We start from the raw sequence: 13,165 nt of genomic DNA, 5'->3' as shown, positions 1-13,165 counted from the left end.
CACATATTGGTCTCTGAACCCTCGATATATGACAGAAAAAAAATCTCCAAACACGAACTGCAGTAATAGAAACTGATGAATGAATATGACAAGGAACGCGTATAGCATAGCAGATACGGATCCATATGAAAGGAGAGTATCTAACGTATTATTGAATTATGTTTTGTCCTCTAGAATGACCTTTTACTCTGATGGTGATTCAAAATTTTTTTCATATTCCTGTAGTAAAATGATCACAACGAACAATAACACTTCCAGTTCCCTTACTACATATTGTTAAGGAATTCGATTCGATCCGAAGAGGAACTTGTCCTCGTAACTCTGGTATTGTTTGGGAGATATTACCGCAAGCTTTACTTTTACTAGGATAATGCGAGAATGGCACCTAAACAAAGGATTTCACTGGTAGTAATCCCCCTCCAAGATTCCTAAAAATATATACTAAAAAACGCCATACATCCGAAAGATGAAATTAGACTCTAGTATATATATATAACAAAATTCTTTAGGAACTCAGATCCTACACAGGCGAATCAGCGACACCATCGCGAATGGGGCTTTTCCTCAGTCTCATCCGTAAACGGCAGAATGCTAGGACCTAAAATTATTAGGGGCCCCGAACTACATCGTGGCGTGAATCTAGTCCACATATCTTGAAGTGAGGTCACTTTACTACCTGTTTAAACCATTCCATATTCGTCGCACGACAAAAATCGAAGGATAAATGTGTTGTTTCGACTTCATTAGACTTTTGTACGACGCATAGAAATTATATTTACAGTAAAACTTCTAACGGACATCTCAAAATAACGGACAGTTTTCAATTTCCTGGCAGAAATACATTGGGTGCAATGTGAAAATTACTTCTGAATAGCTGACATTCTCAATAACGGACGCGGATACTGAAAACTATTCCCCAGCGTCTATGTAGAACTTCCAACTAACGGACAGCCTGAAATAAAACTTTGTTATTTTCTTGAATTTCAAGCAATAATAGGCAGGATCGTTAATGTACCGCGCATTGTTGGATGTGATAATTGAACGCAAATGTCTCCATTTATTTGTTTTCGACATGCATTTAGTTTAGTATCCATTTTCAGCAAAAGTTTATTTAATCTTTGTCTGTTTGCCTTGCTGCAAGTTGTTAATTTCGAAGAGAAAGAGTATTTTGTCCGAACATAATACCATAGGAAAAAAAAAACACTGTATTAGCTCATTATTAAACAGAAAGACATTTTGCCTACGTTATGTTGCTTATACGAGTAGTACGTTAAGTTTATACTGTAGAGTTTTTTAAAAATAATTCTTCTGTCAGTGTCGTTCGATCCCTAATCGTAATCAAATGCACAGGAACAGGCTGATTTAAATCATTGTATAACCATGTCGTACGTCGACATGCTGAGATCGAGAATTGCTGAGATCGTATTGCCCGTTTGTCTTACAAGTTCGCTTCCTGCAAAACCGTGACATCATCATAGTCACTGATTCCGCTTACCAAGGTGGAGATGGGTGCTAGAGAACTTCAAAGAAAGTATCCAGGACTTCCCGAATTCCCGAAAAGTGAAGGGACTTCTCAATTATTTGCAAAGCGCAGGCTTGGAGAATCCATGCACCTGTGGAAGTTGCCCTTAAACACTTAATTTTTATGAGAACCCGCGGATGGTTGGAAAGGTTGTAGAAGATGGTACCGGTATTGCCAAACAAGGCATAACTGTAGACATGTCTACGACACGAGGAAACCGTAAACCATCCTACCTTATGATTTTGTTGTTGAAACACGAAGGTGCTATACAGTGAAAGCAAGATTTTCGAACTAGTATTGGATTGCATTATTATTGGTAGTAGTAGTAGTAGTATTTAAGATCCAATATGGACACCTAAATTATAAGTCCTAAGAATTCACAGTCCAAACTGCTAACGCTAGAGAAATAGTTGATTCGATTTTATTTTATTTGAAACTGCATTATTAAGAATACGTCACAATCAGCTTTAGATTAAAAAATAAATAAAATACATAAAAATAAAAAATACGTCATCTCCAATCCAGTTTGGCTGATGTACACTCATGTCCAAAATTATTGTCGCATGTCTATAAATGTTGTTGTAGGAATATAATTTGATAACGCATTCGCCCGGTATTTCTTATAATGCTAGTATGTGTATAATCGGCAAAGACATGTATGTGGCAAACTTCATGTCAAAAGAGCATTAAATAAGAACAATAAAACGAAAATAAAACTTTCTTGTCCATTTAGCAACATTTTGTTTTACTCATTCTAATTTTCGTATTTGTAATTTGTTTCCTGTGAAATTTACCTCAAATATACGTTTTCCGATTATACACATAGTATTAAAAGTACCCTGCAAAATCATTATCAAATTATATTCTTACAAGAAGACAGTTATAGATATGCGACAATTATTTTGGACATGAGTGTACATGTACGCAGCAATATATTATAGGCTCATGACATATCTCATAAAAGAAGTCATACCTGTTCTATATAAAAATGTATGTTAAAAGAATGTGCATTGCGTGCGAAAGGACTCTTCAAAGGCACCGAAAAGCCGAAGTGTAAGTCATTGTTGGCTTACCATCACCTTGTAAAATTAATTTTCTATGCATTGCTGAATTTTGAAACATGCATTTTTGCAATAGAACACCAACGACTTCCTTTATGAGATATGAAGCTGCACTCTCTACGTTGGTTGGACAGTGTTTGAATTTTAGGCTTCTGAAATTTATTTTCCCACGCTTTCGACGGCCTGCATCTCCCAACCTATTGATCGGTATGCACATGTCACAAAGCATTTTCTTGTTTCCATGTCAGGTACCCACCCCTACATTGTTTGGTACGCATTAATTTAACAACCTGTACATCCGAAAAAGCATCTGGCCACACGAGATCTATTTTTAAAGAATAAAAGTTTTCTTTTTAAACAATACCTGAAGGATATTTACAAATACTTCGTGTCAATACGAACTTAAGAATACCACTCACCAATTTTGAAGCCATCTCTCTGTCTTAAATCTTCTTCTAAATTATGAACCACAGACAAACTGCGTAAAGGGAGCTTGTCAGCTAGCAGGTTTGCATTTTCTATAGATTGCAAAGCTTCTTTACCACTACAGGGAACTTGGTGCAGCTCATATATTTTGGCTTCCATTTTATCAACTTTACATTTGAGATGTTTCATATCTAGCTGGATTCTCTGCAGTAACTGGAATATTTTTTCAACGGCTGAAATATCAAAAGAAAGAAAAAAATACTAAATTAATACAAGACCAAGGAGGCAATGGTACACATTGTTTGAAATATTTTTTATTCTACCTTAAGATCGTGTGTGCCGCAACTACCATTAACAAAAGTCATCTAGGTTCTGACCGGCACATATCTCATATTGACCCTGAAGTCGATACCCACAGCAACATACGGGATGAATTTTAAATCACATATTGATAAAGCTTCATAATTAATGCATAAGCAGTTTTATTTTTATTTTTTATTTTTTTTTTAAGTCTATTGCAAGAAAATTACTAATTGCTGTTTGAGGGCTTTCCTAATCATTACACCACATTCGGGTCAATTTTATATGTCTGTAGAGCATTTCAAGTGTCCTAATGGAATAAAATAGCCTGCTCGTGTCAATATCTAGGCATTCTACCGTCTTCTGCTGAGAAAGGTTACTGCAAAAACTCCTGTTGCGAGAGAATGCAGTTACATTTGATATTTCAACTTTCAAATTAATGTAGTATAAGAATGATATGCTCCAATGTTTCTCTGCAGAACCTCCGTATATGGAACAATGTCTAAATATCGATACTAGCAGAGTAACGGTTTCAAATGGGGTGCGAGGAATGCTTAACATTCAAAGAACGTTGATCGCGTCTCTGTGGTGTGACAATTATGACACCTGAACGGAATTTGCCTAATTTGGGTTCGTTTGAATCTCAGCCAGAGCAACAATAAAAACTTAAGTGTGTGTTGGTAAGCAAGCGAAGAAACCAGAAGCGCCACGAGAGGGCATATCGGTGTGTCGACTTGTCTGCTACCTGCCAATTTTGTCTGCTACCTGCGCACAGGCAGTAAGAAAAAACAAATGACTAACAAGACGCTGTTTTGTACAAAAATATAAATTTTTCTGTTTCATGGTACAAACTTTATATCGTCAACCCGTCGGTTTAGCATTCAAAAGGTTGGGAGTTTAATCGCTCCTAACATACGCTTGCCCACAAGCCTCCTCTAATATGGAACAGAATAGTTCCAAAGCAACCATTCCAACAGGATGCGCTGCAAAACAAAATGTGATAAAACTAGAATTACAGATTATATGTTCTGAATTTTAAAGCCAAGAAGTACTTCCATTACGAAAGGAACGCCGGATCTAGAAATACTTTCGGAGATCTTAAACACTAAAGGTTTCACTGTAAAAAGTAAATCTTAGTATGATATATATGTTTTAAAATGTAATTAGTACGAAATTTATATTAGTTACACAAAAATCTATTTTTGAGGAAGAGAAGGGTTCGGACCCCCCCCCCCCCTTCCTTCGCACGGCTTGGAACATAACAATTTCAATTTCCAAGCATAAGTTTTACCATAATTTCGTTTTTCATTAACAAAAATTGGTGATAATCTCGGAGACTACTAGGTCAAGGCGGCCACACTAAGTGGTCGGAGAATATCGATGCATTGACTACGTGCTACCACACTCTCGAGCTAGCAGGGTTCAAAATGTCTCTAAAGAAGCAATATAGTCTTCATTTTGTTTGGTTATTTAATAATGACGACACACGTAACTAAGCTTAGCAATACAGTTTAATCTTTGGATACTTACTACTGCCAATTCCTAAACGAGCTGATGTGAAGGTACTGTCTGTATCTGCACATGAAGTAGTGGCAACTGACAACGCTGACATTCTGCATGGAGTTTGGATTTGGGAGTGGGATGGTAAAGGTCCATTTGGACTTTTACGATGTGATGCAGACGAGCAACCTCCGTTTGAATTGTGCACCATAGATGATACGTTTACCTCCGCAATTCCTCCTATAGATACTCCAAGCGACTCTGAAAGCAAGTGATGAATTTATACAAACATCCAGTTTTTACTAGACTGTTAGGTACACAATAAGCAGGTGACAACTTATGGTTTTAAAAGCATGTTTAAAATGTTACAATGATTACATCCAGTATTCTATCTGTAGGGGGATGGCTGGAACTTCCTCCCCTCTGTTTCTCGAAATACCTCTCAACCTTGGATATGGTGGAAATAAAACCCACTTTTTTGAGCTATTGACGAATTTATCCCCCTCTCCGGAAATCGCAGAAATCATACACTGATTACATTAACTCACAACGTTAAAAGATACTAACGCTGTTTATCTGCTTGTTTGATCTTGTCCTAAATAGACTCCATATCATAATTAAATGAATATTTAATGTGTACGTTATTTTTTCATTTATTTATTTATTGATGTATACTCATAATAGAGCCAATTTAACGACACAGTTTGCATTACGAGCCCGGTTTTTCTGTAGTTAACCATCATGAGAAGATAGCATTTATCCGATAAAAGGGGATCCGGTATTAACAACCTCGTTAAAAAAAAAAGAAGAAAAACAACTAGCAAGCCTTTTCATAGAAATAAATTACTTGAGATTAGATCTGAGTCTGAATGATTTGTTACGTAAGACTTGCTTGAACATAGCAAGTAGCCAATTTTGGACGCCAAATTGAAAAACTTGTTTATAAAAATAAACAAACTAGACATCTTATTTTTAGTTGTTAGGGCTTCTCACTCCAAGCTTGTTGTACACAGCGACATACTCGTAATCACCGCACACACACATTAAACCATCATTACCGTCCTGTTTTTCAGTTAAACAATCATCAACGTTGGTTTCATGGATTGAATGCACACACACATTTTCGTCTACTGGAACACGGGTAACAACAGGTGCATTAATTATCCTACGTACTTTTTCCTCTATCACAAGTTCATTTAACAGACGTTTTGTCCTCCTTTTAAGAGTTTTAGATAACGACGATCTGTTACCCGACATAATGGATCCTAAAGACGAAAGATAAAACATTACGTAAGACATAGTCGACCGTAAAGACGAAATTCTTTATACTAATTACTATCATTAGAACATAAATTAATGACATAGGGAAATAAATGCGACGCAAGCCTAAAAAAAAGTTAAAATGTGGTTTAACTGAGCATCTAGTGACGGGTATATACCTCTTGCTGCAGTGAAATCATAACCGCGTCCAAACTGACCCCCCCCCCAAAAAAAAAAATAGAACTCGAATCCTTGATCACGCACACAAAATGCCATATGCTATTTACTGTACTTACTCAGGAGACTTGAACAAAGAAGACCTACAATTTATGACCAAGGTCGGGTGTTCAGTTGACATGTAGTTAACGTCAAAGTGCAGTTCTCATTAATGTTCACTGTCCTTTAAGACCTTTATTGGCCGAGCGACAGGGTTGGCAAAAACCATGTTTTTTATTGAAAAAAAAGTTTTTTTGTTTAAACCACGATTTTTTGATTTAAATAATTTGCTCTATATATTCATATCATATATGGACAGAAATATGTTTGTTTCGCCTTGATGTTATTATGCAACAGCCGGGTTATGCTAGAAGGGGTCACATAAGCTTAAAGCGGAATAAAAACTGCTTCTCGAGTTACATCCAAGATAAATTGTCCTCCATTTGAACTCGGAACCAGGACTAATTGGCCACAAATGCGATACGTCTGCCGACTCACTCACGAAGGAACCCTGATAAAAATACGTTGTACTGATCTTTACATGCTTCTTAATATAACTGTCAAGAATCATTTCAGAAGGACAAAAAGATAAACAGTTGCACAAGTGAAACCATTATACAGAATTAAATATGGACAATTTCAAAGTACTACGGAGTACAGAAGATCTAATTTAGTTCCAGTTAGTTAACAACGACTTTTATTGGTCCAAATTAAAGAAATACGACGACTTAATTTGCATATCAGTAAGAAAAGTAAATAAAGATCAGGGTTTGAAAAAACCAGGGATTTTCTGAAAAAGCCCAACCCACCATGGCCCATATGGGTTTTTCCGGTTTTATTGGGTTTTTTTCAGGTTTAATTGGGTTTTATCAAACTATTTCAATGTCTTTGGGGTAAAAGTGTTAAAATATGATTTATATTTCAAGATTATCATTGTCACAACTTGCAACAATTTTCTATTCACTGCTGTTTTGAAAAAAATGGCCGCCATTTTGAAATTTTACGTTGGATCATCGCCAAAATATATACAGCTAATTCAAAGTACCTCGTGCTTCTACTCTAAAAATTTCGACTTAAAAGACCGAAAATTGCGCTTTGTAGCGTGCATACCCGCTATTTTGAAAAAAATAAATTGACTCCATTTTGAAATTTTACGTTGGTATGCCACCAAAATCTACACAGGAAATTTAGTGTGTATCGTGCTTGTACTCTAAAAATTTACACTTAAAAGATCAGAAGTGATTCCCTGCAATATGTGTGGTACAAGCAGACGAACGAACAAATGCAGATTGAATCATCCCAGAAGCCTCAGTAACGTTTGCCAAATATGAACACCAAATATATTAATTTAACAGCGTAAAATAAATGATTTTTATTGTTGAAGTTAACTTTCAATACCTTGTGCGTTCAATTACAGGAATGTCACGAGCACTTGTTGCAAGAAGGATCTTTCCAGAAAATTAATTTAGGACCATTAAGAAAGATATAATCCATATTTTATAAAATAAACTAGCTTTTGGCTAGCTGCATTTCTTTCCCTATTTCAACTATTTAAAAGATAAGATTTTGTATCCCAAGAAAACTCCCATTTAAATAACAAGGGAATTTCTTCATCACCCGTTAGACCCCTAAAAATATTAAAAATATTCACTTTTGGCTATTTTCCTGTCGGTTAGTCCTGGAATGCTATAATCATGCCGGAAGGGCCTAAACATTTTGGGGTGTAGAAGACGTCCCATATAAATAACATGGGAAAGATTTTTCAGTTCCCCATAAAACCACTCTACGGTTGGAAATTTTTATTTCTGATTTTTCACTTAGGTAACGCTTACAAAAACGTACAAGCATACCGAATTTAAAGATTTTATTAGAATTCTAAGTACCGGTACCTAAAAAATGAGATTATGTTTTTTTTAAAGGCCCATTTAAATAACATTGGGAAATTCTTCATCCACTCTTTAGACCCCCTCAAAATTAAAAAATATTCACTTTTGGCAATTTTCCTGTGGGTTTGTCCCGAAAAGCTACAATGATGTCAAATTTAACCATTGTAGCCCTACAGGAAGTGCTCAATAATTTGGGGGTGTAAAATGTGTTCCATATAAAAAACATGGGAAGGATATTTCAGTTCCCTATAAAACCACTCTAAAGTTGGATTTTTAAATTTTTACTGATTTACTTAGGTTCTGCTAAGAAAACGTACAAGCATACCGAATTTCAAGTTTTTATTCCAATTCTAAGTACCCAAAACATGAGATTATAGGTCCAAAAAAGGCCCATTTAAATAACATGGGGAAACTTTTCATCCCATCTCTAGAACCCTTAAAAATTAAAAATATTCACTTTTGGCAATTTTTCTGACCGTTAGTCCCAGAAAGCTACCATCATGCCAAATTTAATCATTGTAGCCCTACAGGAAGTGCTCAATAATTTACATCAGCTCATGTAGTTTTATATATAGTTAGGATGTTTCAGAATGTCTTAAAGGAAATTAAATATCTTACACCATAAAATAAATAGTTATATTGTTGAGGTATTCAGTTCCGATGCTTTGTGCGTTCAATTGGAGGAATTTCCCGTGAACTTCTTTCGGGACGTTTTTTTTTTTTTTTTCCTCCTCCCTCGAAAATGCAGCTCCCTTTACTGTACATCGAAACTTCCACTAGTACGAAAGTTCGAATTCAGCACTTAAAATAGTAAGGGGTACGTAGTTTTCGGAACTCTGAGCATCGAGTTTCTTAAATTTGACAATTTTTACGCTTTTGTTGGTGTTGATTCTACAGAATGCTTATTTGAAGAGTACCTACAAATAACTGCACTAAACTGTTGTTGTTGGAAAACTAAATTTTATTGAAGAATACTTGTGTTACCATCAAAGGTAAGAAATAATAATAATAGTTTTACTAATGCACTACATGTTTACTGGTAGTACCGGCATCTATGGCTTTAAACGCGTCAAACGTATAAGGGACAACGTTCCTCGGCGTCGCCGAGTTGGCGAGCACACGATTCACGGAAAGTATTTTCTAAAATATAAAATTGCTTTTTTTTTTCCTTCAAATAGGCTATAAGCATAATCCATACATTAATTTGTTACTTAATTATCTCAAGCCAAGGTAAGGGTTTTTTATTCATTCAGTGCATTCAGAACTTGATAAAGGTCTTATGTTGAATGTTGTATACCTTAACGGGAAAGCATTCAATTCGCCCAAGGAAAGTTCAAAATCTGATAAAAATCACTTTCAATGTGATCATCTTGGTTGTATCAGTAATATATTAAGAAAAAGCTCAAAAACCCAGGTGGGTTTTTTCAGGTGGGTCCAACCCGAAAAAACCCGGTGGCTTTTTTCGGGCTGAGCCCACTTGGGCAAACCCTGATAAAGATACAAATTATTTGAGTCCACTTTGGCTCAGACTCATTTATACATAAATAGATACCAAAGATACTTCTCATTTCACTAAATGCCTCTCGTGGGGTATGTAATCCCCCCCCCCCCACACACACACACAAAGTACGGCATTTCGATGTAATTTATCAATAGTAAACATTGAAACGAAACAATATTTAGAATTTTTCTTTGATTGTAATTACATAACAATAATACCAACTACAAAAAAATCACAAAACAAACATTTATAAACTTATGCAAAAAAAGTTGCTTTTGTAGCACAATCATTTTGAATAATGAATGGGGAATTTAGATCTGAATATAATACGAATAATATACGGGAGTGAAACGTGATAACCCACAAATGTGTGTTCATCAAGATTTTACAAACACTTACACTTTTACGAACATTTTTCGTTTTTTGGTTTAAACTAGTTGGTTTTTTTGAAAAAAAAAAAAAAAGCTGGTTTAAGCCTTGGTTTAAACCAGCCAACCCTGCCGAGCGAAGTGACGATGCCCAGAAAATGAAAACGGGGGTGCTCTAAAAATGAACAGTGACGAATTCGAATGCAACTTTAATGTATTTTTATTGGCTGAAACGAAAGGTCAATCTGGTCGCGGAAGAAAATCGGACCAGGGGGAAGGGTAAGATGGTTCTGATCGGTGCTCTGCACGAAGCCAGGTCTTTGACTCGAAGGTCTCTGGACAAGGTGAACTCATGGTGCTTGTCTTCAACGGGATGATGATGACGTCCTAAGAATGGGACTTACAGTTTATCGAGGGATCCTCAACTCTTGTGTCCCCAACCGGCAATTGAACCTGAGACTCCTTGATTCCAAGACGACGAGCTTATCCACTCATCCACAGAGGGCACAGAAGGGGGTATAATCCCCCTTCAAAAGGGGTGTATCCCGCGTGAAACTCCAGGTCCCGTCCTTGGAAGCTCAACAACTTGTTCAAAACGTTAACTTAATTCACTCACACTCAATTACTATTCAAACAAGTTTTCCCAGGGCAACGTTCTCACTTATTTGCCAAGATCAAATTCAATGACTTTTCTAAGTTTTACACGTCACTGCTCAGAACTTCCAGTTACCCCAGTACGATAGATATTTGTACTTGTGTGTAGATACATAAAAACATATCTTTATGAACAGAAACATAATACCAAGAAAAAAATACGGTAGCGAATGTTGCATGGAAATAAAGATAGGTCTACATCAGAATATTTCACTGTACTGTTTCCTTAACTTGTTTCATGACTGGCACATCAGCCTGTAAGTTATTTCAAAAGAGATCTGACCAACCTAGCTAGCTTTTTTTTTGGGGGGGGGGGGCAATTCTAGTTTCTAAGTGACAATCACAGGCTAAGTAACCTACGTGTGAATCTGTATTTTCATGGCCAATTCTAGTTTTCAAATGGCGGTTACAGGCAAACCAACGTAGTGGCAGACAGAAACTAACCTAACATGACCTAACCGGCAAGACCTTATTTTGATTATTTATTTACTCATGGGAAGGACAAAAAGAAGGGATCGATCCTTCAGGTAAAACTAGGATTTGGACAGGATGTGGCCCTGGCCTTTCAAAGAACGTACTATCCCGGCATTCTCATTGTGGGGCGGAGGAAAGCCTCAGTCAGGCCTGCGCGGGATTCCAACCCACGCTCGAACTGCCAAAGTGCTGCGTGACAGGCGGATGCTCTTCCCCTACACCAACAGTTGGATTCAAGATCTTACGTTGCGCAGAACAGCGAAAGTATGCGCTCACCTAAAGTTTATTAAGTACAAGGAGCAAAATAGTAAATTAACTTACTTAAAATGGAGTTATAAGTTATATTTATCAACACTGTGTCCCTTGTACTTAACACAAATCAGTTGTGATGCGTGTGCATCTACCACTGTTTTATACAAAGTAAAATCTTGCTGATCTTAACCTAACCTGAAACTATGCGAAAATGTGCCAATTCGGTAGTCAATAGCTCGATAGTACCTCCATTTGTCATAATCTGTCAATTTAAAGTACTTTTTAACGCATTTTTTTAAAGTAGTAAATAAACTTGTTCCAATGTTTGGCCGTCTCGGCCTGAGCCTCCTCCTATGCTTGAAGACCATAAATCAAAATTATTCACGACTAAGTATAGTGATATCTACACATGTTTGCACCTGTAACAACAAAACCAGTACCAGATTTCTTGCATCGAGCGCGGACTATAAACTAGCCAAAATTTATTTGGAACAGTTTATGTGGATCTCTTTATCTATAGTCGACATCGTTCATGCAAATCAAAGATAAAATATGCATTCTATTAATGGAAGAAAAATAATTTTAATACTCACCTTCAATAATAAATACGATTTCGTCGAATTGATGGTAAAACCAAAACAAACAACAGTCATAAGTATATTTCCTGCTTTTCCCTCGCTTCGCACCGCTTGTGGCGCCATACGGTGTTATGGTTTTAAAACTGTGAACAGTTGACAAACAATCTGCGTACTCCGATCGACATCGATTCGACATAGATCGAGGCCGAATCGAAAAATTACTTTTTCAAATAATTGCCACAGAACCATCAAAATGTTAATTTCATGTGTTTCAAATTTATTCATTGTAAAAAGGAAATGTTTCCATGCTTTTTTCTTTTTGGTGGGCAAGCCTATTTATATCCCACGTGGGACCTATATCGGTAAATCAACATCGGCAAGCCCACCAAGTTCCCACGTGGGACCCATATCAGTAAATCAACCTCGGCAAGCCCACCAAGTTCCCATGTGGGACCCATATGGGAACTTGGTGGGTTATTGTGGGCCAGTTTAGATCCACGACGCCGACATTGGCCGATGTCGCACAAATATGGGTCCCACGTCGGCGTGCTACTGGGGTAAGTTTAAGTATATTCTAAGCTATGTTTTCGTGTAACACTTCAATAGGTAACAGCTTTAGAGAATAAGGCATACGTTAAATGTATTTACAAGTAACTTGTGGTTTTATGTTCCTTTCAATTCAAATTTAGGAGCGCCTATACAAAATATGCAAAGACGTACTACACTTGTTTTTACCATGACCCTACTTGGAAATATAGGGTGTCTCAAAAGTCCCTTGACATAGGGTAATTCTGTCAGGGTTGTCAGAGGGTAATCAGAGTTGTTACAAATTGTAAGAGGAAACCCCGTCTCCAAATATGATGTTTTCAATCTAAAGTGAAGGAATTTTAAATCGGACGAGCCGTTTTGGCTGGACGCATTTTATGCGCTCAGTGTTAAATGAAAATGCAACGTTGCCATTTACCTGGACCCACAACGTAAGTGAATGAAATTACTGTCTTTTACTCTAATGTGTTGATAGCCAACCCCTATTTCAAACATGCCCACATTCACCATAGTCTTACAAAATTTATACACCTCCCGGCAACGTTCCATTTTCATTTAACATTAGGAGCATAAAGGCTGTAGAGCCCAAACGGATCATCCGATTTAAAAATTCCTTCAATT

At 36.7% G+C, this 13,165-nt stretch overlaps 2 protein-coding genes across 3 annotated transcripts in view; both read right to left on the bottom strand.

Annotated features, from left to right (window-relative positions):
* LOC145672906 (cytochrome P450 4C1-like) overlaps positions 1-13,165 on the bottom strand; it is a 151,792-nt gene that overhangs the window by 27,510 nt on the left and 111,117 nt on the right. The window contains exons 9-10 of one of the 2 annotated variants that reach the window (XM_081742107.1): positions 4,840-5,070; positions 3,003-3,242 (exon numbers count right to left, since the gene is read on the bottom strand). The exons of the other annotated variant lie outside the window; for it this stretch is intronic. Coding sequence (XP_081598233.1) covers positions 3,003-3,242; positions 4,840-5,070 — 471 coding nt within the window. The remainder of the gene's footprint in view (positions 1-3,002; positions 3,243-4,839; positions 5,071-13,165) is intronic. 2 annotated transcript variants of the gene reach the window in all.
* Positions 5,704-12,647, bottom strand: LOC145672907 (uncharacterized). The gene is made up of 2 exons (XM_081742109.1): positions 12,014-12,647; positions 5,704-6,074 (listed from the first exon to the last, which is right to left on the bottom strand). The coding sequence occupies exons 1-2, from the start codon at positions 12,192-12,194 to the stop codon at positions 5,782-5,784; spliced, it is 474 nt and encodes a 157-aa protein (XP_081598235.1). The 5' UTR covers positions 12,195-12,647; the 3' UTR covers positions 5,704-5,781.

Source organism: Thermobia domestica, chromosome 16 (assembly GCF_964235325.1).
Source record: "Thermobia domestica chromosome 16, izTheDome1.hap1.1, whole genome shotgun sequence".
NCBI classification, from domain to species: domain Eukaryota; kingdom Metazoa; phylum Arthropoda; class Insecta; order Zygentoma; family Lepismatidae; genus Thermobia; species Thermobia domestica.
Note: the sequence above shows the minus strand (reverse complement) of the source record. Positions and strands in the feature narration are given on the sequence as shown.